Here is a 23,189-nt window from a genome sequence, read left to right on the forward strand (position 1 = left end):
GGCAATAACACGGTGGACTTGTTTTATTTTAAAAAGTAATAGAATTACAATAAATGTCGTGTAAAAAAGGCTTATGTGGTTAAATGAAAAATTTGCCAAATGTGCCAATGTTTTAATCCATTGGTCAAAATAATCCAAACAATAATCAATTACTAAAATAATTGTCAGCAGATGACAGAAATGCACCTGCTGCAATTGATATATATTTTTTTATATTTTATTTAGCAAAAATGGATGATTCCTATTAATTAAGAAGAGATTATAGCCAAGTGGCTAATTTTCATTTCTAGTCCCTTTAGATTTATATGATGTTTATTAATAATAATATTGTGAAAAATCAGCTTCAGACAGCTTCACAAAAAATCTCTCCATAAAGGAGCAAAGAGGGAAATGAAACAGTAATTTGCAATCTGTAGTCAGTAATTTTGACTTTAAATTGATAAGTTGAACAGAGTTAGCTTAACAGCGCTAAAAACAGAGTTTTATACAGTTACGCTATGCTAAGCTAAAACAGGCTAATCATGTGGTTAGCCACTGTAACAGACAAATCTATGTTAAGCAGATCTATGTGTTTTGTTGGGATAAATAAATAGTTTGAATATTTAAGGTTTGGCCCAAAGTTCATAAAATTTAAATTTTACAGTTTGTGCTCCTGCCTGGCCCCCCCAAGAAAAAAAATCTAGACACACCCCTGCAATACAGCTGGGGACAAATTTTATTTTAACCACAAGAAAAAACCCCAACATTTTGATTAGATTTGAGTGGCAATCCTCTTTAATACGTCTGCCTAACAGCTGGAAAAAAGACTGTAATATACAAGACACACGACTCCCAGCACGGTTCTATTAAAAGCGCAAGATTATAAAACATTGACATCATCGAGAGGACGTGCTGTACAGAGAGCTGACATGCGTGGCGCAGCTCTCCTCTGCTACCGGCTGAATCTGTGGAGCTACATCGAGTGAGGCAGTAAGGCAGGGGTGTCCAAAGTGCGGCCCGGGGGCCATTCACGGCCCTTGACATGATTTTCAGTGGCCCTTTATCACAATTCAAGAATAACCTGAATTTGGTTTGCTAGTTCAGGTGGTGGATATGGATTGAAAAACAATTTTAGGGTAAAATGTAAATGTATTAAAAGATTTTTGCTTTTAATTTATTTATTAGTGACTGGGGTTATAAATGTCTTTATTACTGTTTAATAAACTCTTCAAAATGAAGCAAGAGCCATAAAATCTTCTTATTGCACAAAGACTGGCTTCACAATAAATCAATTTATCACATAAAAAATTAAAACAAACTCAGTAATTTCCATTATTTATCATTTTCTATTTTCTTTTTTTTTCCTACTAAAAACTGGATGAAAAAAGTAATTAGTCTCAATTAGCCCTTTTTCTGAGGGACAATTTTTCATTTATTTGTTGTTTGCATTATTTTGCTAATTTATTTTGGATTTTTAAAATATTCCAGTGATAAACATTAATTAGAATTTAATGTTTATTCATATTAGAGAAAGTGTTACTTCATTTTTGTTACTTGAAAATGGTCTCAAAGCAACAATATTATCATTTATCACAATAACTTCTGGGACAATTTATCGTCCAGCAAAACCTAATAATATTTACTAAAATATTTTAGAATTTGAATAAATATAATCCTTGATTACAGGTGATAATTTTAACTGAAGTTTCTTTTATTTTCAAATAAAATGGCTTCCTTAGGTAGGTAAATTATTCATCATTAACATCATAATTATTGTTTATTGTAAAAATTTGTTACCTTGAAAACGACAAAAAATGTAGAAAAATATCATCTTGAAAAATTTAGGATGTTTTTTTTTTTTTTTTTTTTTTTTTATCTTTCAAACCAGCAAAACCATTTTATATTTTTAATATACAGAAATTTAAAAATCTGACTGTTATCATGTTGACTTTACTGCCTATCAGAAAAAAAGCACATAAGATATTTTTTGCAATAATAATGAAATATAAAAATACTAAGAAGTATTTCCAACGTGCCGTTTGTGGCCCCCTGCCGAATGTTTGGACACCGCTGCAGTGAGGGAAAGCTTTAGTGTTTACAGAGCAAAAAGGTAGAAGTCCTTCTGCGGGCGGCGAAGGCGTCCGTTCAGCAGACCAGGAAATGTTCGCATCCACCCAAAATAATTACAACACCAAAAAAAAGAAAGAAAAGAAGAGCAGACGTTCTTTGCATTCCCAAACCGTCCAAAGTTTTTCCCAGCGGAGGAACGTCGTCTTTTCTGTCCTCCTCATGCAGAGCGGCGGCTGCTTCAGGGCCAGCTCGGAAAAATGAAGCTCTCTCAAAGCTGGTGGGAGGAAAACAGAATGGAAAAGTGGTGAAACTCGATGGGAAGAAGATGCGACGTGTCGCTGCGGGGCGTCTAGGTCGGCAGCGGGTCGTCGTCGCCTTTGCTGCATTTGCACTTGCAGCAGAGGACGATGGGCGTGGCCAGCAGGAGGAAGGGCGAGGCGACCAGCAGGAGCAGGCCGAACCCGGCGAAGATCCCCACAACCTGACAGGAAAACAAGCAACAGCTTAGAAACAGCAGCAGCATCTAAAATATCTTCAGGAAGTGTCTCTTTCTCAAGAATTAGATTCAAAAAGTGATTTTTTAGATAGAAGAATAAAGTTTGTTAGTAAAATAAAGATGCAGATAAAACTGTTTGTAATGAGAGCAAAGCTTCGTTACTCAGATCTGCTGTGATTTGCTCATCTAGTTTGTGATTCTTTCTTCTAAATAAACTTGTTCAATCGTTTCAAAGTGCTGCTGCTGATAATAATCTGATCCTGATGTGTTAAAAAGTGACGTTTTTCTGAAGTATAACTTCACCAAACGCTCAACAATTTTGAAAATGACTACTTCATTCTCCTAATATAATGACTTTTCTCGTATTGGTGCGTCTTATTTAATTAATTCTCGTAATATTCTGACTTCATCATCGTAAATTAAAGTTTTCTTTCTTCTCCTGGCCCTAAACATTCCTCACAGGATTTAGATCTGTTAATCTGTTTTTCAGAAAATTATCTTAAATCTGTAGTTTGCAACCTTTACAATTTATTGTCAAACCAAATAAAACTTGTTTAGAGCTGCACATGTTACACAACTTATTGAAAAAAAGACAAATTATAATACTAGGTAAATACCTGCCTTAGGATATTTGTTGCCATTTTTGACAATCTAACTTTTTCTTTTTTAAATAAATATAGACATAAAATTTTGCAAAGAAAAATATGCTTGTTTTTCTGGGTCAGAAAATTATGTAAAAAAACAAAAAACAGATCCAACCTAAGAATAAGAAAAACAAATCTAAAAGCTTGTTGGTGGTATCTTAGCAACAAGATTTAATGCAAAGATTGTTGCAGTGAACTGACAAACATTTCAGCAGAACTACAAACTGATGCAGGAATTAATGCAAAAGGAGCCCCAACCAACTGCTGAGAGGATTTAATGACATACTGACAATTTTATGCTTAAATAACTTTTTTTGTTATTTATTTAAATTCACTGAGAAACTGAGTTCTATGTTTTCATTACCGTCAATAACCACCTGAATTATATTACTGTGTGGAAGGAGTCTGTAGAGTTTCTGAGATTCACTTTTTGAATTTAATCATGGAAATAAATGAACTTTTCGAAGAAATTCTTTTGAGATGTTCAGTTGCTAGCATTGGGCAGCAGGGGGCAGCAGAGGGAAGTTAAAACCAAATCCTTGTTCATTTTCTCATTTCCCTACAGAAGCAGCATAACAGAAAATAAATAAATATGGATACAAAAGAAAGAAAAGAAATTTAAGAAGGAAAGAAATGAATAACAAATAAAATGGAAAAATTAGGGAAATTAATATTCACAATGTCTCTTAATGATCTTTGGCTAAAATTATAAATTAACAAGAGTTTATAAATATAATAAACTAAGGCAGAGTTTAGCATTTTTCAATTTTTTGTTGCATGTCCACCACAGAATAAGACAAAAAAAACATCCAGTAATGTTTTTAGATCCCCTTTTCTTTATTTGAATGGAAACTTTATGTTTTCTAAACATATTTAGTCTATTTCAAAACCAGTTTTATTTTGTTGAACTGAGGAAAAAATTTGATTTTTAGGATTTTAAAGATTGCAGAATACTGATGTAGATATAAGAATAAAGGATAAATTTAGAAAGAAAACAAAATTTCCAGATTTTTTTCAGACTATATATGGCAATTTTACAGCAAATGTTAATGTGATAAACGATAATAATGTTGTTTTGAGATAATTTTCACTGGAGTAATAATCCACAAACATCAAAGATCAATAAACTTTAAATTCTAATGAGCATTTAAGTCTGGAACTGGAAGACAATCTAAATATTCAAAATAAATGAAAAAAACAAAACAAACATAAACAACATGTAAAAATAAATTATGAAGTCTCTGTAAACGAAACTGTTCCTTAAAAAAAGACCAAAACACCAGACTGAAGACGTTTCTCAGGTAGAAAACAGAAAAGAGAAAAACAATAATTCATGCAAATGGAAATTATTGAGCTTCTTTTAATTTATCAAGCAGTTAATTTATTTAGTGCTTTAGTGTAACTTATTTAATTCACCACAAGGGGGAACCAAAGCTCAACAAAAGGAAGGACTTAGGGAATAACAAGAAAAGACGAAACTGCTGGTGTGGAGAGAGGAGGACATATTTAGGACTGTTAATCATTTTTCAGCGTTTTATTTTTGTTTCTGGTAAACAAACTCTTTCTTCCAGTGAAGCACAGACTGGACCTGTTAGCCGGTCTAGACGCTGTTCTCTGGTTTACATTATTCAGAGACTGATGTCCTGCAAACACGTTCATCCTGGAACATTTCTCGTTTCTGGAGGAGATGAGAAGCAGCTGACGGAGGGAGAAAGCTTCAGCAGGATTCAGCCAGATGAAGTGCAATCACATGACTCAGCCTGGCCCGCTCAGAACAGATGCCAATGTGTATGCTAATGCCGGAAAATAGCAAGTACGTCGGACACAGTGACGCACCGCACTGAACAGACAACGCCGAACTCCAAGGGTGAAACTTCAGAAATAAAACCATCTGTGGGAGATCGAAGCACATTCTTTGTCCTGACTTTACTTTACGCTACTCTCTGAAAGTCAATAAAACTTTTAAATTGGAGGAAGTTATCAGGATCCACAGATGTTTGATGATTAAAGCCAGATTGAGGAGCCAAAGGAAACCGTCTGCTGGATGCTTCAGCATGACTACGACTCAAAACAAAACCAGTGATACTGGAGAAGAAGTCCTGGGTGTAGTCAAAGCCCGTCTTAATCACATATAGATTCAGTCTGATGACTTAAACACTGCAAAAATACCAAATCTTACCAAGTATTTTGGCCTAGCTCTAGTGCAAATATCTTAGGAAGCAGGAAATAAAACAAAACTAACTTTTCAGCAAGATGTGAGTTTAAGTAAATAATTCTTTACTATTTATAAAAAGTACTAGTTCCAATCTTCAGCAGGAGCGCCACGTGGAAATAAATAAACTAATTAACTGCAGATATTTAGCCAACTTCACCAAGTATATAGCAGTTCAGTCATCCAGCCACCAGGGGCGCTGGAGTGAAGCTAACTTTCTTATCCCAAAACTGTAAAAACTTGATCTGGAGGCAGCAGATTTAATTTGGAATCAGGTTGTTTGGATCTTTTTGTTCAGGGTTGTTAATTTCACAGCTAAATTTTTTACAGCTTACAATTTTACAGTTCTTTAGTACATTTTTGCAATTTAAATGAAGTTTATTGTTTTGCCTGTTTATTCAAGTTACTAAAACGTGTCTAAATCAGAAAAACTCCACAACATCAGAGAAACACATAAGAAAGGAACATCAAGTGTAGGAACAGGAAAACGTTCTCACCTGTGTTCTGTGCCAGATCACCGACGCCCTGGAGTGGCCCAGTTTGTTCCGACACGGCCCTTTGTCGTAGTGGATCAGCAGGAAGTCGTCCTGGTACACACACACACACACACACACACACACACACACACACACACACACACACACACACACACACACACACAGTTAAACAGCGATCATTAGCAGCATTAAAGACGTCTAGATGTCTCCTCATGCAACCAGCTGAAGAATCTAAAATCAAATTTATTTCTTCCAATGAACCAAAATGAAAATTTAAATCTTCCCTGACCAGTTCATTTATTTTCTCCAATTGTATTTTTTTGAAGGTGACCCATAATTCAAAAACCTAACAAATTATATTTGTCTACTTTCAAATGCAAACATCTTACTTCGCTTCAAATAAGACAAAACTAACTTATAAGTAACTTTTCATTTACATATGAGGTTGTTTTAAGTAAAAAAAAAAACCTTAATATTGATGAAAAAGTTCTAGTGCCATTGCCAAGTTATTTGATTTACATATATTATATGTAAATATATATATTTACTTATATATGTAAATATATGTAAATATATATATAAATGAAATAAACTACTAGTAGAAGTAGAACTTTTCATCAATATTAAGGATTTTTTAAAACTTAAAAACAAGCTCATATATGTAAATGAAAAGTTACTTATAAGTTAGTTTTGTCTAAATAAACACTGGAATTCCGCTTCGGTTGCTAGGTAACAGGTGGAGTTCTGCTGGGGTTGCTAGGTAACGAGTGGTGTTCCCCTTGGGTTGCTAGGTAACAGGTGGAGTTCTGCTGGGGTTGCTAGGTAACGAGTGGTGTTCCGCTGGGGTTGCTAGGTAACAGGTGGAATTCTGCTGGGGTTGCTAGGTAACAAATGGTGTTCTGCTGGGGTTGCTAGGTAACAGGTGGAGTTCTGCTGGGGTTGCTAGGTACCGAGTGGAGTTCTGCTGGGGTTGCTAGGTAACAGGTGGAGTTCTACTGGGGTTGCTAGGTAACGGGTGGCGTTACGTTGGGGTTGCTAGGTAACGGGTGGAGTTCCGCTGGGGTTGCTAGGTAACGGGTGGAGTTCCGCTGGGGTTGCTAGGTAACGGGTGGTGTTCCGCTGGGGTTGCTAGGTAACGAGTGGTGTTCTGCTGGGGTTGCTAGGTAACAGGTGGAGTTCCGCTGGGGTTGCTAGGTAACGAGTGGTGTTCTGCTGGGGTTGCTAGGTAACAGGTGGAGTTCCGCTGGGGTTGCTAGGTAATGGGTGGTGTTCCACTGGGGTTGTTAGGTAACAGGTGGAGTTCTGCTGGGGTTGCTAGGTAACGGGTGGAGTTCTGCTGGGGTTGCTAGGTAACAGGTGGAGTTCTGCTGGGGTTGCTAGGTAACGAGTGAGTTCTGCTGGGGTTGCTAGGTAACGGGTGGAGTTCTGCTGGGGTTGCTAGGTAACAGGTGGAGTTCCGCTGGGGTTGCTAGGTAACGAGTGGAGTTCCGCTGGGGTTGCTAGGTAACGAGTGGAGTTCCGCTGGGGTTGCTAGGTAACGGGTGGTGTTCCGCTGGGGTTGCTAGGTAACGAGTGGAGTTCCGCTGTGGTTGCTAGGTAACGGGTGGTGTTCTGCTAGGGTTGCTAGCAGAACTCCACCTGCTGGTCAATAATTAGTAGATTCTTGAAGACACCAAAAAGCATTCAGTTGTTGGTGTTTTTTTAATCTTTTTTCTTTAAGCGCTTCGTGTTTTTTTGAGACCCAAATGGAAGAATTAAAAACGTGAAAAAAGTGAATTTTTCCTAATAGTTCCCCTTTAAGGCAAAAGGAGGCCGACTCACATCCAAGGACTCCAGGCAGTACCAGCAGAAGGCGTGTTTGCAGTTCTTGCACATCATCTGGGCGCAGCCCTCGTCTCTCTCGATGTAGACTTTACATTTGGGGCAGCGCTTGATGGGGGCGTCGTCCTCTTCGTTCTTGTAGAAAGAGCTGGAAACCAGCAGAATCCCAGTTACATTACCTCTAACTCGCTTTTAAAATAAAAGCACATTATTTTAAAATGTGCTTTAAAATAATGTGAATTATTATTTGCACATTATAATTATAAAATAAAAATAATTATTTTAAAGTCATAATATTACAAAGAAACTTTCCTGAACTTTTTTTTGTAAAAGTTCCACATCTACAAACTGAATGTTACTGTAACTTTGAACAGATATTTATTTCTATCCATGCATTAGTCGGGAGCTTTAGACTATTAACGGCTGTTTTGCTGATGTTTCGGGTTTCCTGGAAGCTGGTACCTGTTTTCCCCGGGAAGGAAGGAGGCGATGGGCGGGCTGCTCTCCTGGCAGGCCTGCCCCGGGTGCCAGGCGGCCTTGCAGGCGGAGCAGAACTCCAGGGCGCAGACGGCGCACTGGACCAGCTGAGGCAGAGCCGGGGAGTCGGTTTCCTTCAGCTGGCAGACGGCCTGGCAGCTGGAGGACGGGCACCACGTCCTGCACGGGTCCAACAGAACCTCTGGAGCCGCAGCAGTAAAATACATCACTGTTTAAAAACTAAATTACGTCTCTGGATTAAATGAACCTACGCAGAAATTAATATTGTTTTAATCACTGCAAAAAAGAAAAACTAAAAAATGCTTCAACTTCCACTTTCTTTATTTTCAGTCCATCTTTACTGGGTTTCATTGGAACGCCATCAGATTTCATTCTCAAAACAACTTATTAAAACAGTAATGAGACTTTTTTCATATTATTGTGACTATTATGAGATTCTCCATGCATTATTACTTGTCATTATTGCGACTACAAGAGAAGTCGTATTAATGGTAACAATCTAACCTTTTTCACATTATTATGACGGTTTGTATTATTACGTTATCTTCACATTGTTATTTTGTCTTGTTTTGATTACGTAATATTACTTTATTCTCGCAATGTTACGACTTTATTTTTGTATCATAACACTTTATTCACGTAATATTACTTTATTTTCTTATATTGTTTTCTCAGCTTTGCCCTAATCCTCCATCGTACAGCAAACCTTCAAACTGCAGAATAATTATTTATAATGTGAACAAAATGTGATGCAGTTATTTGTGATTTTAGTTTTTCTAAAGATTAATAAATATTTAGGTGAATTATTCAGCTGAAAATGCTTTTAAATTGCATTTAAATAATGTTTCCGTCACTTCAATACAGTTTATTTTTCATTACAGTTTAAATTAATATTAAATATCCAAATATGTTCGTAAAACACAGAAACAGTTATTCTGTTGGTCGATAAATAAACTTTCTTCCACTCCTTCTACAAACTATTTCAAATATTTGCATCCGTCTCCAAAGACAATGTTTCTTTTCCTACTGGGTCAAAGTACTCGGATTTTTGTTCTTCCATTTTGTTGCTTCTTTCCCTGTTTTCTCTGCCAAGAACCCCGAGAACCCCAGAAGCACGTCCGGCTCCGTCTGAGGCACGGAAAAATGTTCTGGCTGTTCTGATCCAAACCAAATTAAACAGAACCGTTCATCTCTCTGAGGCGTTTTGGTTTACACACACACACACACACACACACATACACACACACACACACACACACATACACACACACACACACACACACACACGCACACACACACACACACACACACACACACACACACACGCACACACACACACACACACACACACACACACACACAAAAAGATCTAACTTTTCAAAGGTAAGTTTTCAAACTTTTTACACCATTAATTGATTTAAAGCTTATTTTGACAGGCGTAGTTATTATTAATAATGTGTTGTAATCGATTCTAAACTAACATATAACAAAAATTTATGTTTCATGTTTAATTACATTTAATGCATTAAATACAACCTGATTTTTATTGGTTTTATTTTATCTGATTTAACTGCAGACAGTGAGAAAAAACTTTCCGTCTTTTTATACAGTTTGATTATGAAGCATTTTCCAAAGTCATGATTGAAATTCAAGCATTTTCCAGGTTTTCAAGCACCTGTCTGAATCCAGGTGTGAATAAAACCTGCAGCGACTCACCGCGCTCGAACTGGAGCTTCTTGTACCTCTGCATCATCTCCGCCGCCACCATGCACTCGATCTGAGGAGGAGCAGCAAATTATTCAGCTGCTCTGAATATTCACACAGAAACATCCATCATTTCAGGAATCATATCGTCTCATTAAGCTCCAGTTTTCTTATTTTCTTGCTTCTGAAATCAAGTCAAATTTTAGTTACTGAAGCTAAATAATAAAAAAAATCTGATGGTAAGAAATTAAAGTTTTGCCGTTTTTTTCCCTTTTTGTTCAATGAGAGCTGCAATAAAAAACAGCAAATTACAAAATATGATAAAGTGACGTGACTGTGTGCAGCTCAGTGATATTATTCACCGTTTTATCAGTGGAAGATTATTTCCACAAATTTCTCAGTTTAAAAAGTTGAAAATTTTAGACTTTTGAAAATTTTCTGAGCTTCATAAAAGGGAGACTCAAAGTTTTCTCTTGAAAATTTTTTTAAATTTAATTTTTTTCTAGCAAATTTTCAACTTTTCAAACTCAGAAATGTTGGAAATTTCAGATTTTTTAATGGAAATACTCAAAAATTTCAATGCTTTTTCTAGAAATTGTTTTAGATAAACCTTTTAGATAAATTTACTCCTCCTTTTTTCTTTTCTATCTATAATATCCCCAATATGATGCTGCATATTTCAGATGAGAATGTTTTTCAAGAACAATATATTTTATTTTTTACTTACTACCTAAAAAATATTTATTTATCACAGCAGTACCACCAAATCAAATTCTAAGTCCATTTCTGGATCTGATTCTTATTTTGTGGGAGGAAATAGAGAGAAGAGCAAACAGGGTTAGCCTCATTTAGTGGTCGATGCATCGAACATTCAGGCTTTGTAAAGAAGAATCAATTTTACAGCGAAGGACCTGCTGAGAGAAGAGAAAGACTAGCAGGACTAGTTGGGGTTTCATCATCAGCAAGTTGATCAGACGCTAATTGATCAGAAACATAACGCTGCGGCGGGCAGAACCACGACGAGCCTCTGAGGCGCCGTAAAGAACCGAGCAGATCCGACCCACACAGAACGAACGGAGCTGAGCAGCAGCTTTAGAAAGATGTAACAGGTTGCACTTATAAACGTTTGACTTATAAACGTTTGACTTATAAACATTTGACTTATAAACGTTTGACTTATAAACATTTGACTTATAAACGTTTGACTTATAAACGCTGCTATAAGCTGTTTGCATTATATAATGTATCGACCAGTCAATTTCTGGGCGCTGATTTTCTTAATTTTGGGGGATCGTGATTGGCTGATACTTACATGTGAAGTTGATCTGATCTTCGTCAGTAAAGATCTTCTGACCTTTCTCTGCAGTGAGAGGTTTGACTGACAGACCGACCCACCAGGTCCGGTTTGAACGTTTACAGTTATCAATATTAACCCCCTGTTGCCAACTCAGCAACTTTATTGCTACATTTAGCAACATTTCAGACAAACAATAATTAATATCAACCAAAATCAAAACCAGCAGGTCATGTTTCTTAAAGATGGGTAACCAGACAGAAAACTGCAATCGCTGCAGCCAAACACACATATTCATGACATTCTTTGATTAAATTAACTTCTCTTAAGCGTTACTCCAATAGCTAAAAATTGAATTTATACTGGTACCAGTACCGGACTGATTCTGAGCATTCAAATGATTTTAACAGAAGTTTCTCATAACTTAGAAGTTGATGTAAAAATAATGTTTATTTTAGCCACAAAATGATTTTGTTCAGCAGCAAAGAATAAATATCCAACTGCAGCCTAGAGCAGCTAATCATGTAGCAGCTAATCATGTAGCAGCTAATCATGTAGCAGCTAATCATGTAGCAGCTAATCATGTAGCAGCTAATCATGTATCAGCTAATCATGTAGCAGCTCATCATGTAGCAGCTAATCATGTAGCAGCTAATCATGTAGCAGCTCGTCATGTAGCAGCTAATCATGTAGCAGCTAATCATGTAGCAGCTAATCATGTAACAGCTAATCATGTAGCAGCTAATCATGTAGCAGCTCATCATGTAGCAGCTCGTCATGTAGCAGCTAATCATGTAGCAGCTCGTCATGTAGCAGCTCGTCATGTAGCAGCTAATCATGTAGCAGCTCATCGTGTAGCAGCTCATCATGTAGCAGCTCATCGTGTACCAGCTCATCATGTAGCAGCTAATCATGTAGCAGCTCATCATGTAGCAGCTAATCATGTAGCAGCTCATCATGTAGCAGCTAATCATGTAGCAGCTCATCATGTAGCAGCTAATCATGTAGCAGCTCGTCATGTAGCAGCTCATCATGTAGCAGCTCATCATGTAACAGCTAATCATGTATCAGCTAATCATGTAGCAGCTCATCATGTAGCAGCTAATCATGTAGCAGCTAATCATGTAGCAGCTCGTCATGTAGCAGCTAATCATGTAGCAGCTAATCATGTAGCAGCTAATCATGTAACAGCTAATCATGTAGCAGCTAATCATGTAGCAGCTCATCATGTAGCAGCTCGTCATGTAGCAGCTAATCATGTAGCAGCTCGTCATGTAGCAGCAGCTAATCATGTAGCAGCTCATCGTGTAGCAGCTCATCATGTAGCAGCTCATCGTGTACCAGCTCATCATGTAGCAGCTAATCATGTAGCAGCTCATCATGTAGCAGCTAATCATGTAGCAGCTCATCATGTAGCAGCTAATCATGTAGCAGCTCATCATGTAGCAGCTAATCATGTAGCAGCTCGTCATGTAGCAGCTCATCATGTAGCAGCTCATCATGTAACAGCTAATCATGTAGCAGCTAATCATGTAGCAGCTAATCATGTAGCAGCTAATCATGTAGCAGCTCATCATGTAGCAGCTAATCATGTAGCACCTCATCATGTAGCAGCTAATCATGTAGCAGCTCATCATGTAGCAGCTCATCATGTAGCAGCTCATCATGTAGCAGCTCATCATGTAGCAGCTAATCATGTAGCAGCTCATCATGTAGCAGCTAATCATGTAGCAGCTCATCATGTAGCAGCTCGTCATGTAGCAGCTCGTCATGTAGCAGCTAATCATGTAGCAGCTAATCATGTAGCAGCTCATCATGTAGCAGCTAATCATGTAGCAGCTCATCATGTAGCAGCTCATCATGTAGCAGCTAATCATGTAGCAGCTAATCATGTAGCAGCTCATCATGTAGCAGCTCATCATGTAGCAGCTCATCATGTAGCAGCTAATCATGTAGCAGCTCATCATGTAGCAGCTAATCATGTAGCAGCTCGTCATGTAGCAGCTCATCATGTAGCAGCTCATCATGTAACAGCTAATCATGTAGCAGCTAATCATGTAGCAGCTAATCATGTAGCAGCTAATCATGTAGCAGCTAATCATGTAGCAGCTCATCATGTAGCAGCTAATCATGTAGCACCTCATCATGTAGCAGCTAATCATGTAGCAGCTAATCATGTAGCAGCTCATCATGTAGCAGCTCATCATGTAGCAGCTAATCATGTAGCAGCTCATCATGTAGCAGCTAATCATGTAGCAGCTCATCATGTAGCAGCTCGTCATGTAGCAGCTAATCATGTAGCAGCTAATCATGTAGCAGCTCATAATGTAGCAGCTAATCATGTAGCAGCTCATCATGTAGCAGCTCATCATGTAGCAGCTAATCATGTAGCAGCTCATCATGTAGCAGCTCATCATGTAGCAGCTAATCATGTAGCAGTTAATCATGTAGCAGCTCATCATGTAGCAGCTCATCATGTAGCAGCTAATCATGTAGCAGCTAATCATGTAGCAGCTCATCATGTAGCAGCTCTGTAGCCTGACGGAAACACATTTTACTAGACAAAGTCAAACATTGACACGTTGTAATTATTCTTATCAAATGTTATCAAAAACGGTGTTTTGAAACCAAAAATACCTCAGAAATATCCAGAAAATCAACTCATTTAAAGTTTAAACTTTCACACAAACAGTCACCCAATGTTTGGCTGTTGAACTGGACCGGTCCAGGTCGCTATCAAGCTAATTTTCTAGCAGCTTAACAAATCTTTTACATTACTTTACCAAGGCACATTAAAACAAACCTTTATCTTCTTCTCTATTCTTTATTTTCTCCTGCCCTGAAGGATAAGTCCTTTTTTGAGACACTAAGCGGCCTCTTAGTTTGCTTATGCCTTGGGCTGGCCCTGACTAAAATAAAAACATTTTTGATGATGACAGTTTTGATTTTTACCTCATTTTCCTGCAAATGTCCTCTTTTGGGGCAGGCAGAGTCAGGACAGCTAATTGCAGTTTCAAGGCCTTCTTTAATCAGGAGCTCCACATACTGCTTCAGGCACTGAAAACAAAATGCAGAGCCGCAGGTCAGGGCTGCGTGAAAACCATTCACACCTCACAAACCTTCTCACCTCGTGTTTCCAGTGGAAACCCTCCAAAATCCTCTGGCTGTGAAACTACAGCGTCCACAGCCAGGAAAACTTTGGACTAATTTAACTCCAGTCTGTATTTAACTTCTTTTAGATTAGAAAAAACTGCAAAGTAAATAGTAGATATCAAATATCAGATAGCAAAGCTCAGCTCAGACGTGTTTACAGTTTCTCTGCCCTCTGTAATAATCTGCAGTGAGTGAACTCTGGTAACCGCTGCCGCCAGCCGGTTTGAGGAAATGGTGGCTAAATTTAGAGTTTGTTCTTGGTTTGGCTGCAAAAGCCAACAGATGTAACTTTCTTTCTGTAACATCTGATGATAAACCAATAGTTTAGTGAAACTATTTTTGTGGTTTTCACTGTGTTAAAATGTCACATTGGTTCATTAAAAATACAGAAATATGTCTGGATAAGCCAGAAGTGATCATAAACCAAGATCTTTTTCACATTTTATCATTAATGTATTTTATTAGGACGTCATGTGAAAAACCACAAATGTGCTAATAGCGGAGCTCATTTTTGGTTTAGAACTTTAGCATTTTGGTAAACCATTAGCACACTCAGTTTCCAGTTAGATTTGGATCTAATAACAGCACAATTCATTTTTCACTTTTAGTAGCTTTAGCTAACTTTGTAAACTATTAGCACACTTAGTTTAAATATGACAGAATCTGGTAAACTCACCAGTGTGCAGAAGACACATTGGCACTGCGTGATGGTGGTCATCTGCTCCAGTGGAAACTCTCCAAGGCACAGTTTGCAGGAAACCAGGGGATCAACGGCCAACTCCCAGGTGGGCCGGTACCGTGCAGTGGTCATCTTCACCTCCACAAAGCTGAGACGGGACAGAGGAGAGGCGCTGTTAATTCAAACACAGACGTTGACAAGTTGTTTATGCTGCAATACATTCAGGGTCGCTGATGTCCAGCCAGTAAAGTCATTTTTGAGAATTGATCATCTGTTTAAATGTGAACCAAAGCGAGTTGAAAGGGAAGGCAAAATGCAGAAATAAGATGTTTTCTAGATGTTTACAGTTAGCATCAGGACCAAAACGTTTTCCTCAAGAATCATGTTGCAAAATTAAAAGATGCTTCATTGTCAATTTATACGTTTAATTATTATCTTCCAATTTATTTTATTTCTGTAGCTGATGGTGTTAGCCTCTGCTAATGTTGTTAGCTCTAGCTAATGGCATAAGCTCCTGCTAATGGTGTAAGATCCTGCTAATGGTGTAAGATCCTGCTAATGGCATATGCTCAAGCTAATGTAAACAATGTAAGCTCTTGCTGGCTTTAAATCCAGTTAATAACATTAGATATAGCTAAAGGCACTAGCTCTAGCTAATAGTGTTAGATCTAGCTAATAGCCCTAGTTCCTTGTAGTTTTGTTAACTTTAGTTAGCACCGTAAGTGGGTGCTGGTGGCTTTGCACTAGCTAATGACGTACAACCCTGCTAACGTCAGAGCTCTAGCTAATGGTGTTATCTGCAGCAAATGGCGTTAGCTCCAACTAGTTTTATTACCTCTAGCTAATCGTATTAGCTCCAGTTTATATAACAAACCATAGTTTACAAGCTGATCATGGTAGTTTGGTTCAACAGATATCACATGTCTAAAAGGTTTTTGCAGCATGACCACAACGACCTGCATGACCTTGACGTTGTGGTATTTTTTATTTAACATTTTTGAAGTTTCCTGTGAGTTTTTACGTATCCTAAATACCGACTTTTAGGTTAACATGAAAACTACGCCATATTCAGGCCAACATGTTCCAGTGGTCATGGATCGCTTTAAGGGAATAAGGGGAAAGGAGAGCATAGAGGCATCTCATTTATGTTTGTCTCCACTTAATCCGTGAGTTAAAGACGTGCTTTGTCAGATTAAGCCTCATGGACTAATAAATGCACTCTGTCGAGTGAGTGAGTGCGTACACAACCCGGCCTTTTATATGCAGAGTGACACCAGTTTCCCTGCATAGACACCCAACGTCGGCCATGTTCCGCTCATTTCAAACAACACACTTTGTGGCATTAAAGAAGAAAACAGCTCAAAGGCTTTGGAAAATCCTGTGGTCATCTACAACAAGCCCTCTATGAAAATTCACTTTGCATTAAGTAACATGGCTGCCCCTCTTTCTGAGAGCCGGAACGGGTTATTTTGGGCCGTCTCGTCTCAGCCTGCAGCTGAGCACAAACAGCTCCCACTCTGCTGTTTACAGGAAGTGGTCCTGCGCTCTCAGCGTCAGCACCATCAACCTCTCCCCTTGCTGCCTAGCAACCAGCCAGAGGACGATTTCAGAGATGGAGGAGGCAACGAAGAAAGAGAAAATCCACCGAAAAATCCACCGTCTGCGTCAGTTTGCTGGTTGGCAGCAGAGCACAAAGAACGGGAGGAGAATGAGGGTCAAGAGTTCACAGCACCGATCTGTGGACTCGTGTTGCGTCCATGTGCGACCCGGTAAGGCGGGAGGAAAAGGAGGAAACGGGCCGGATGTCGTCCAGAACCGATCCTCTACTTCAGTCACCACAAAATATTTATATTTTAATCTCTATTAATTAAAAATCGAAGAAAAAGAAAATACAAGCCTAAATTCAGTTTGAGCTTTTTCAGACCTTCATAAATTAAGTTTATATTTCTTATGATGATTTGAGATTATCAGGATAAAACTAAAAACTTGTAATGAGTTGCAATGCGTTTTTCTTCATCAGTGGAGAGTTGTGCACACAGAAGTACTCTAAATCTGTTCTCTGCATACCGACATCTAAAACGACATCATTTTGGCCTCATCTGGATTATTCAGATGCTCTGCAGGAAACTTAATGAGTTACATTACATTTTTCTTCAGCAGTGGAGTATTGTGAAGTTACTGAAATGGTTCTCAAAAGAACACTGATCAGTTTATAAAGGTAAGTCCAGGTTTTGCAGCGTAAGAGGCCTTTAATAGGCCGTCTATTACTCACACTGATAGGCAATGCCAACACATTTCTACTTTCTCCCCTGTTGATTTCAATTCTCTAAAGCAATTTAATAACATAATAAAATCTGACTAATACCCATTTCTGTGTGTTCAGTAAAGATGCAGCAACTTTCCTCTGTTGGGCAACTTAACTTTCCACCCATCACTGTGAGCAGTGAGTCAGTTCCTGGTTGACTCTGCAACACATCTCATTTAATAATGAACTCTTCCTCCTTCACATTTCTTCATCATGTTGTCTGTGGGAGGACTGGGAGAAAACTCTTCACCTCGGCTCTGACTCATTCTGATTCTCATCCGTTCGTTCGTTTCCGGACTTCGTGTTGATCAACTTGAAGCAACCAGCAGCGGGGATGCTCCATCATGAGTTTATAAAAACTTAACAACCAATCAGTGAACCGAAGAGGGAAGACTGTCGTTTAGAAAGGAAATGACATCAGATTATAGCATTTACTTAAAATGGAGATTAGCAACAAAACAATAAGTAAACAAGTCATTTTATTTACACAGCAACAGGGCTGAACTTCCTGTTCAGACCAACCCTGAAAACGTTTCAATCCAGATGGATTCTGGGAAACAGAGTCACATTTAATTAAATGAACAACAAGTTATGGGGCAACACATGATCAATATCAATGGATAAAACATCTGACAGAATATTCACTGAACTCTGATCCAGAACCGCACAGCATTCTGGGAGATGTAGGCAGAGGAAACATCTCATCCTGGCCTTTCATTAGTTTTTCATTATAGGTTAGTTTTATTTCCTTATGATTTTTTGTTTGTCTAATTCTCTTATTTTTAATTAGTTTTTAAGAGTGCATCTATCAGTTTTTATTAGTTATTATTAAATATTGTTTAGTTTTAGTTTAGCTTTTATTAGTTATTATTAATGGTTTTGGTTTTTTCATACTTCATTTTTAGGTGCAGAATTCAAAAACATTGATTGAGTAATGAATATTCAACATAAGATAACATTTAATCTAATGTTTAATTTAATGTTTTCTCCCAGGTTTTGCTGTCGCCATTTTGGGGACTAGCATAAGTGTTGCTAGGATGATTATGGAGTGACGTAATTTGCTGACAGCTGACGTAAACTGGTGTGAAAAAAAAATCACGAGTTCGAAAAGCTAATAAATAGAATCATAAACACAAAAACATAAGAATTATATTTTAGTGTGTTTTAGTTTTATAAAAGCACAATAAAGTTCCAGTTAATTTCCGTTTTTATTTACTTCAGTTTACAAAAATGTTGTCTCGATTTCAGTTTTTACTATTTTATTAGTTTTAATTAACTATAATAACAATAAATACTGTAATATAATAAAGACATTAGCTGCTCAATCTCTCACAGCTAGCTTAACAAAGTCGGTGGCAACAACTAACTCGCTCACTGAAGTTTGGTTACCTAGCAACTCATTCATTCTTTGGTTGCTTAGCCACAACTTGTAGTGTAGTAACTTGCGCCTTATAACTGTTTAAAAATAAAACAAACAACGCCGTCGAGTGAAAACTGTCGATAAAACAGGAAAGTTCAATACCACAAGTTTGGAAGTATTTCAGATATTTAAAACAAAAAAACTAATCAATTATTGATTTTTACTAATAACGCAGCCATATCGTCCAGCCCTAAAAAAACAAAAAAAACAATAAACAAACGAAACGAAAACAGGATTAATACATTAGAAAACAGGTAGTTTCCCTCAACAGGGAGCAGCCTGTGGGTCTCTGAGTCGGATGAATGGGCAGGTTGGGGTGAAAAGTAATAAAAAATAATCAATAAGGTGAGAGCTGGGAGTCAAATGCAATCCTAAGTGGTTGTCCCCATGTGCCGGTCATCACTCTGAAAGGCTGCTCTTATATTAACAAGCTGCAGCATAATTTATGACCTAAAGACTTAATGGCCCAGAGAGAAACCCACAAACATGCATTAAAAGCTGTCGGTTTGTGGAGGCCTGCAGGGCACCAAGACAGACAAAACACATTTATTTATATACATTAACAAAACATAATCTGGTGTCAGTTCTAAGAAATGTGATTGTTTGTGTATTTATTTTATATTGGAGCAAAAATTATTACTTCCTGTTACTTTCTACCTACAGAAAATTAACCCAAAACATTGTTTTTCTTTTTTAAAGGAAAAAACAAGTTTGTTTGCATACAAACCAAGTCAAAAATAAAAATAATGTTGCTGTAACTCATATTAATTCAAATTCTTCAGAGTTATTGTAGATAGTGATGGTTATGATCAGAAAAAATGTCTTGTAGCAGTCTGTATTACAGTGAATTTGAAGAAGCCTCTGACTGAAGACACTGTTCAGAGTGTTTCACAGGAAACTAAAGAAGAAGTTAGGAATTAAAAATACCAGAAGTTCACTGCAGATTTAGTTAAAAGTATTCCTGATTGTCATCTCCTCATCTTTCCTGATAACTTTTACAAACAGAAACTTCTTACCGTTTCAAATTAATCAGGCTGTCGGGGTACAAAAGGTTGACAGAATGTTAATTGTGCATAAAGATTTCATTTCTACATCCTGCAAACCAGAAACTTTCCTAATTTACTGCGTTTTAAAAATAATATTGTTTTTATTTACTGCTGTGGGAAACATTAAAATTATAATAAAATTGAACATTTTCAGCTGAGTTGAAGGTTTCCAGTGTGAGATTATATAACATCACAGTATTGTGTAAGACTTGGTTTACGTTCCTCAGCTCCAGTGAATGTGGAAGCAAACTGCAGAGAGAGAAAGAGATCCGTCCATTTCCCTCCTGATGCCACTCAGCTGCCGCCATGTTGGACAGGGCATGGAGCGCCCTGAGGCTACGAGGAAACAGTCCTGACAATAATCTAAAGAAGTTCATCAACAAGTTTTCCTTATTTCTAACCAGAATGAAAACGAGTAATAAATAAGTTCATTAAATTATCTAAAGGTCACATCCAATGTAAATCAGAGCCAGATCGGCCGGCCGCTCTGTCAGGAAGGCCATTATTCTGGAACAAGCAGCTCCTCCCTCGTCACTTCCTTCCTGCTTTTCCGCCCTTTGGAACAAATAAGTGGAAGGCTACGTTTCATCTGCGCCGTTTCCTCCTGCTGAAGAGATTTCTAAGACTGTTGGTTCCCCAGGAGGCCATTTATTAAGAGCTCAATGTAAAAATTCAATGTATTTATTCAGGGGTGTCCAAAGTGTGGCCCAGGGGCCATTTGTGACCCTTTGATGAGTTTTGTGTGGCCGCTGACTGCAATTCAAGAATGGCACAAACGTGACCTTCCAACACTTTCTCTAATTTTTTTTAAAAATGCCAAATTTTTAACTTCTAAAGCTGAAAATATTAAGAACAACACACAGATTTTTTTTTATGTTGGCCCCTGAATACTTTCACCTTGGGGATTTTGGCCAAAAGTTTGGACACCCCTGTGTTAGGATGTGTTCACACCATCCTGTTAGTCCGTTTTCAGTAAAGTCCGGTTCGGTCGGGGCGGTGTGAACGCAGAATCAGAAAAAAATAAAACCTCGGTCCGGGTTCAGTTAAACTGAATTCAGATGTGAACGCCAAGCGGACCAAAGCAGGAAATGGACTACAACGCACAGCATTCTGGGTAAGTTAACAAAACAAGCTTGCTAGCTCAGAGCTAGGGAGAGAAATGACTAGTGCTTTTTACCAAGGTAAACAGAAAAATCTTGATAAAGTTCGATGTCTGTTTTGAAGTTATGCTTATCGGCAGTTAAAAACTCTAAGCAGTTTAGATGTTTATTATTCATGCTCTTATTTTGAAGTCTCTTTACATAGCAGCTCTGTTTCCTCTCCTCAAGATCTCCACCAGTAAAGCAAATGATACTTATTTGGCATCCAGAACAGTTTAAAATCTATTCTGGCAAAATCGGCTACAGTTAGCAAAACTATGAAACTGAAACTCTGAGTTAAATCTCTGTTCCAAAGAATCACTTCCTGAAGCAAACAGGAAGTGATTCAGGTCTAATTAGTCCTGTCACAATAAATCAATTAATCGCATGACAAATTAAGATGATTTATCCTTCTTTTCTTTCTACAAAACTGGTTGATAAAAATCTTCAGTCTGGTGTTCTTGTCTTTTTTTTGAAGAGCAGTTTTGTTTACAGAGACTTCAAATTTCATTCAGGTTGTTTTTGTTTTTTTTATTTATGTTTTACATTTGAAATATCTTCCAGTTTCAGGGTTAAATGTTCATAATAAATGAAAGTTTATTGCATTATTTTGCCATTAGCATTATATTACTTGAAAATGGTCTCAAAACAACAATAATATCGTTTATCGCAATAACTTCTGCGACAATTTATCAGCCAAATTATAACCCTTAGAGGACGATATACTGTGTTGTGACACGTTTTGTATTACAGAAACTTTATTATAACTGGATAGAGCCTGTTAAAAACCTAATAAAATGACTAAATGAGACAAAACAGATAAATATTTATTTCCACCAGTTTGACTGAGAAAATTTACTTTACAAAAGGAAGTGAACAATTAAATGATTTCAGCTGTGAAATCAGCTGGGCTGTCGTTATGTTTGCCACAGAGAAAACAACCAAACCGGTTAATTATCATGTTAATGCCAGTTTGCCCAGTTTGCCCAGTTTGGCAGCAGGATTACAGGATTCACCCGACTCAGCAGCTTTCTGCAGAAAGCCGAGGAATGGGCTTTCCTCTCCGAAAAACGTACATGGATTTAAGATTTTATGACGATATTCTGTAGTATAATGGTAATGATAAAAGTGAATAGATGAATGTATGCCTCAAAACATCCGTTTTAAAAATCAATGGTCACTTAAATTTTTTTATTTTTCTCACTAAGCTGCACACATTAACTTTACATTAGTTATATTTTGAAATGTGTTGATATTTAATGATATTTTCATTGAACAAACAGTGGAGAAAATAATAAAACTATAAATCCTGACAATAACAACATCATCAATTAGGATTAATCGACAAAGAAAGATCAAAATTCTTATCTTTATAATAAATTTATCAAGATTAATGATAAACGATACAATCAGTATAGAAATCACAATATCATAGGAGACAAAAGTAACCAGTTTAGTTTCATGAAGGAATAAAAACTAATCAATTGATCTTGATAAAAGCGTGACTGTAATCTGTATCTGTGACGCTCTGAGTTTCTCCCAGACATTTGGTTCCTGCTGTGAGACATAATATGGGATCATTTGCACAAGGAAATGAGATCTGCTCAGAAATATTCAGAAAAGGCTGATTTTAATCAGTGGAGTGAGCCGGGTCGTCTTGTTCCAGGAAACAGAAGAAAGATGCAACAAGAGGCTCGTTCAAGAACAAAAGGTTTGATACTGAAACTGTATCAAACCTGGAAGAACAAGTCCACAACTACAAAACGTAAAAAAAACTACGAGTTTAAACTAAAACATGACTTAAGATTCAGACGTGTATAAAATAAAAACAGGTGCACCCCAAGGCCCAGTTCTTGGTCCATCTTTTTTTAGATTTTGGTGTAATAAACAATTTGCCAAATCCATGCTTGTGTTTATATCGAGAGCCAAAGTCTGATCAGAACTAAAATTCAAACTGGGTCAGGTCAAAATGTCATTTATTAAGCCTCCATACAGCACAGGAAAAACTAATCCAATATAAAGTTGGGTTAGTTTATTTAGTCTAAATAGAAGAGGAGATATTTAATCAGAAGTTCATCAAACTATAACAAACGCATGTGGCTTCGCTCCCATCCATCCACTTCCTGTTCACCCTAATGGGGTCAGGAGGGTTGCTGGTTCCTTTCCAGCTGCAGTCCGGGCGAGAGGCGGGGTCACGGGGTCACCCTGGACAGGTCGCCAGTCTGTCGCAGG

The 23,189-nt window shown here is 37.6% G+C and overlaps 1 protein-coding gene across 1 annotated transcript in view; it reads right to left on the bottom strand.

The window, feature by feature from the left end:
• Positions 1 to 283: 283 nt before the first annotated feature.
• Positions 284 to 23,189, bottom strand: part of rnf144aa (ring finger protein 144aa) — a 29,329-nt gene continuing 6,423 nt past the window's right edge. Inside the window, exons 2-8 of the mRNA XM_044142412.1 lie at positions 15,045 to 15,195; positions 14,168 to 14,272; positions 9,934 to 9,994; positions 8,182 to 8,398; positions 7,720 to 7,867; positions 5,899 to 5,988; positions 284 to 2,530 (exon numbers count right to left, since the gene is read on the bottom strand). Of these exons, the coding sequence (XP_043998347.1) occupies positions 2,399 to 2,530; positions 5,899 to 5,988; positions 7,720 to 7,867; positions 8,182 to 8,398; positions 9,934 to 9,994; positions 14,168 to 14,272; positions 15,045 to 15,179 (888 nt within the window). The 5' untranslated portion in view covers positions 15,180 to 15,195 and the 3' untranslated portion in view covers positions 284 to 2,398. The remainder of the gene's footprint in view (positions 2,531 to 5,898; positions 5,989 to 7,719; positions 7,868 to 8,181; positions 8,399 to 9,933; positions 9,995 to 14,167; positions 14,273 to 15,044; positions 15,196 to 23,189) is intronic.

The sequence above is a fragment of the Gambusia affinis genome, linkage group LG16 (genome assembly GCF_019740435.1).
Source record: "Gambusia affinis linkage group LG16, SWU_Gaff_1.0, whole genome shotgun sequence".
Classification (NCBI taxonomy): Eukaryota; Metazoa; Chordata; class Actinopteri; order Cyprinodontiformes; family Poeciliidae; genus Gambusia; species Gambusia affinis.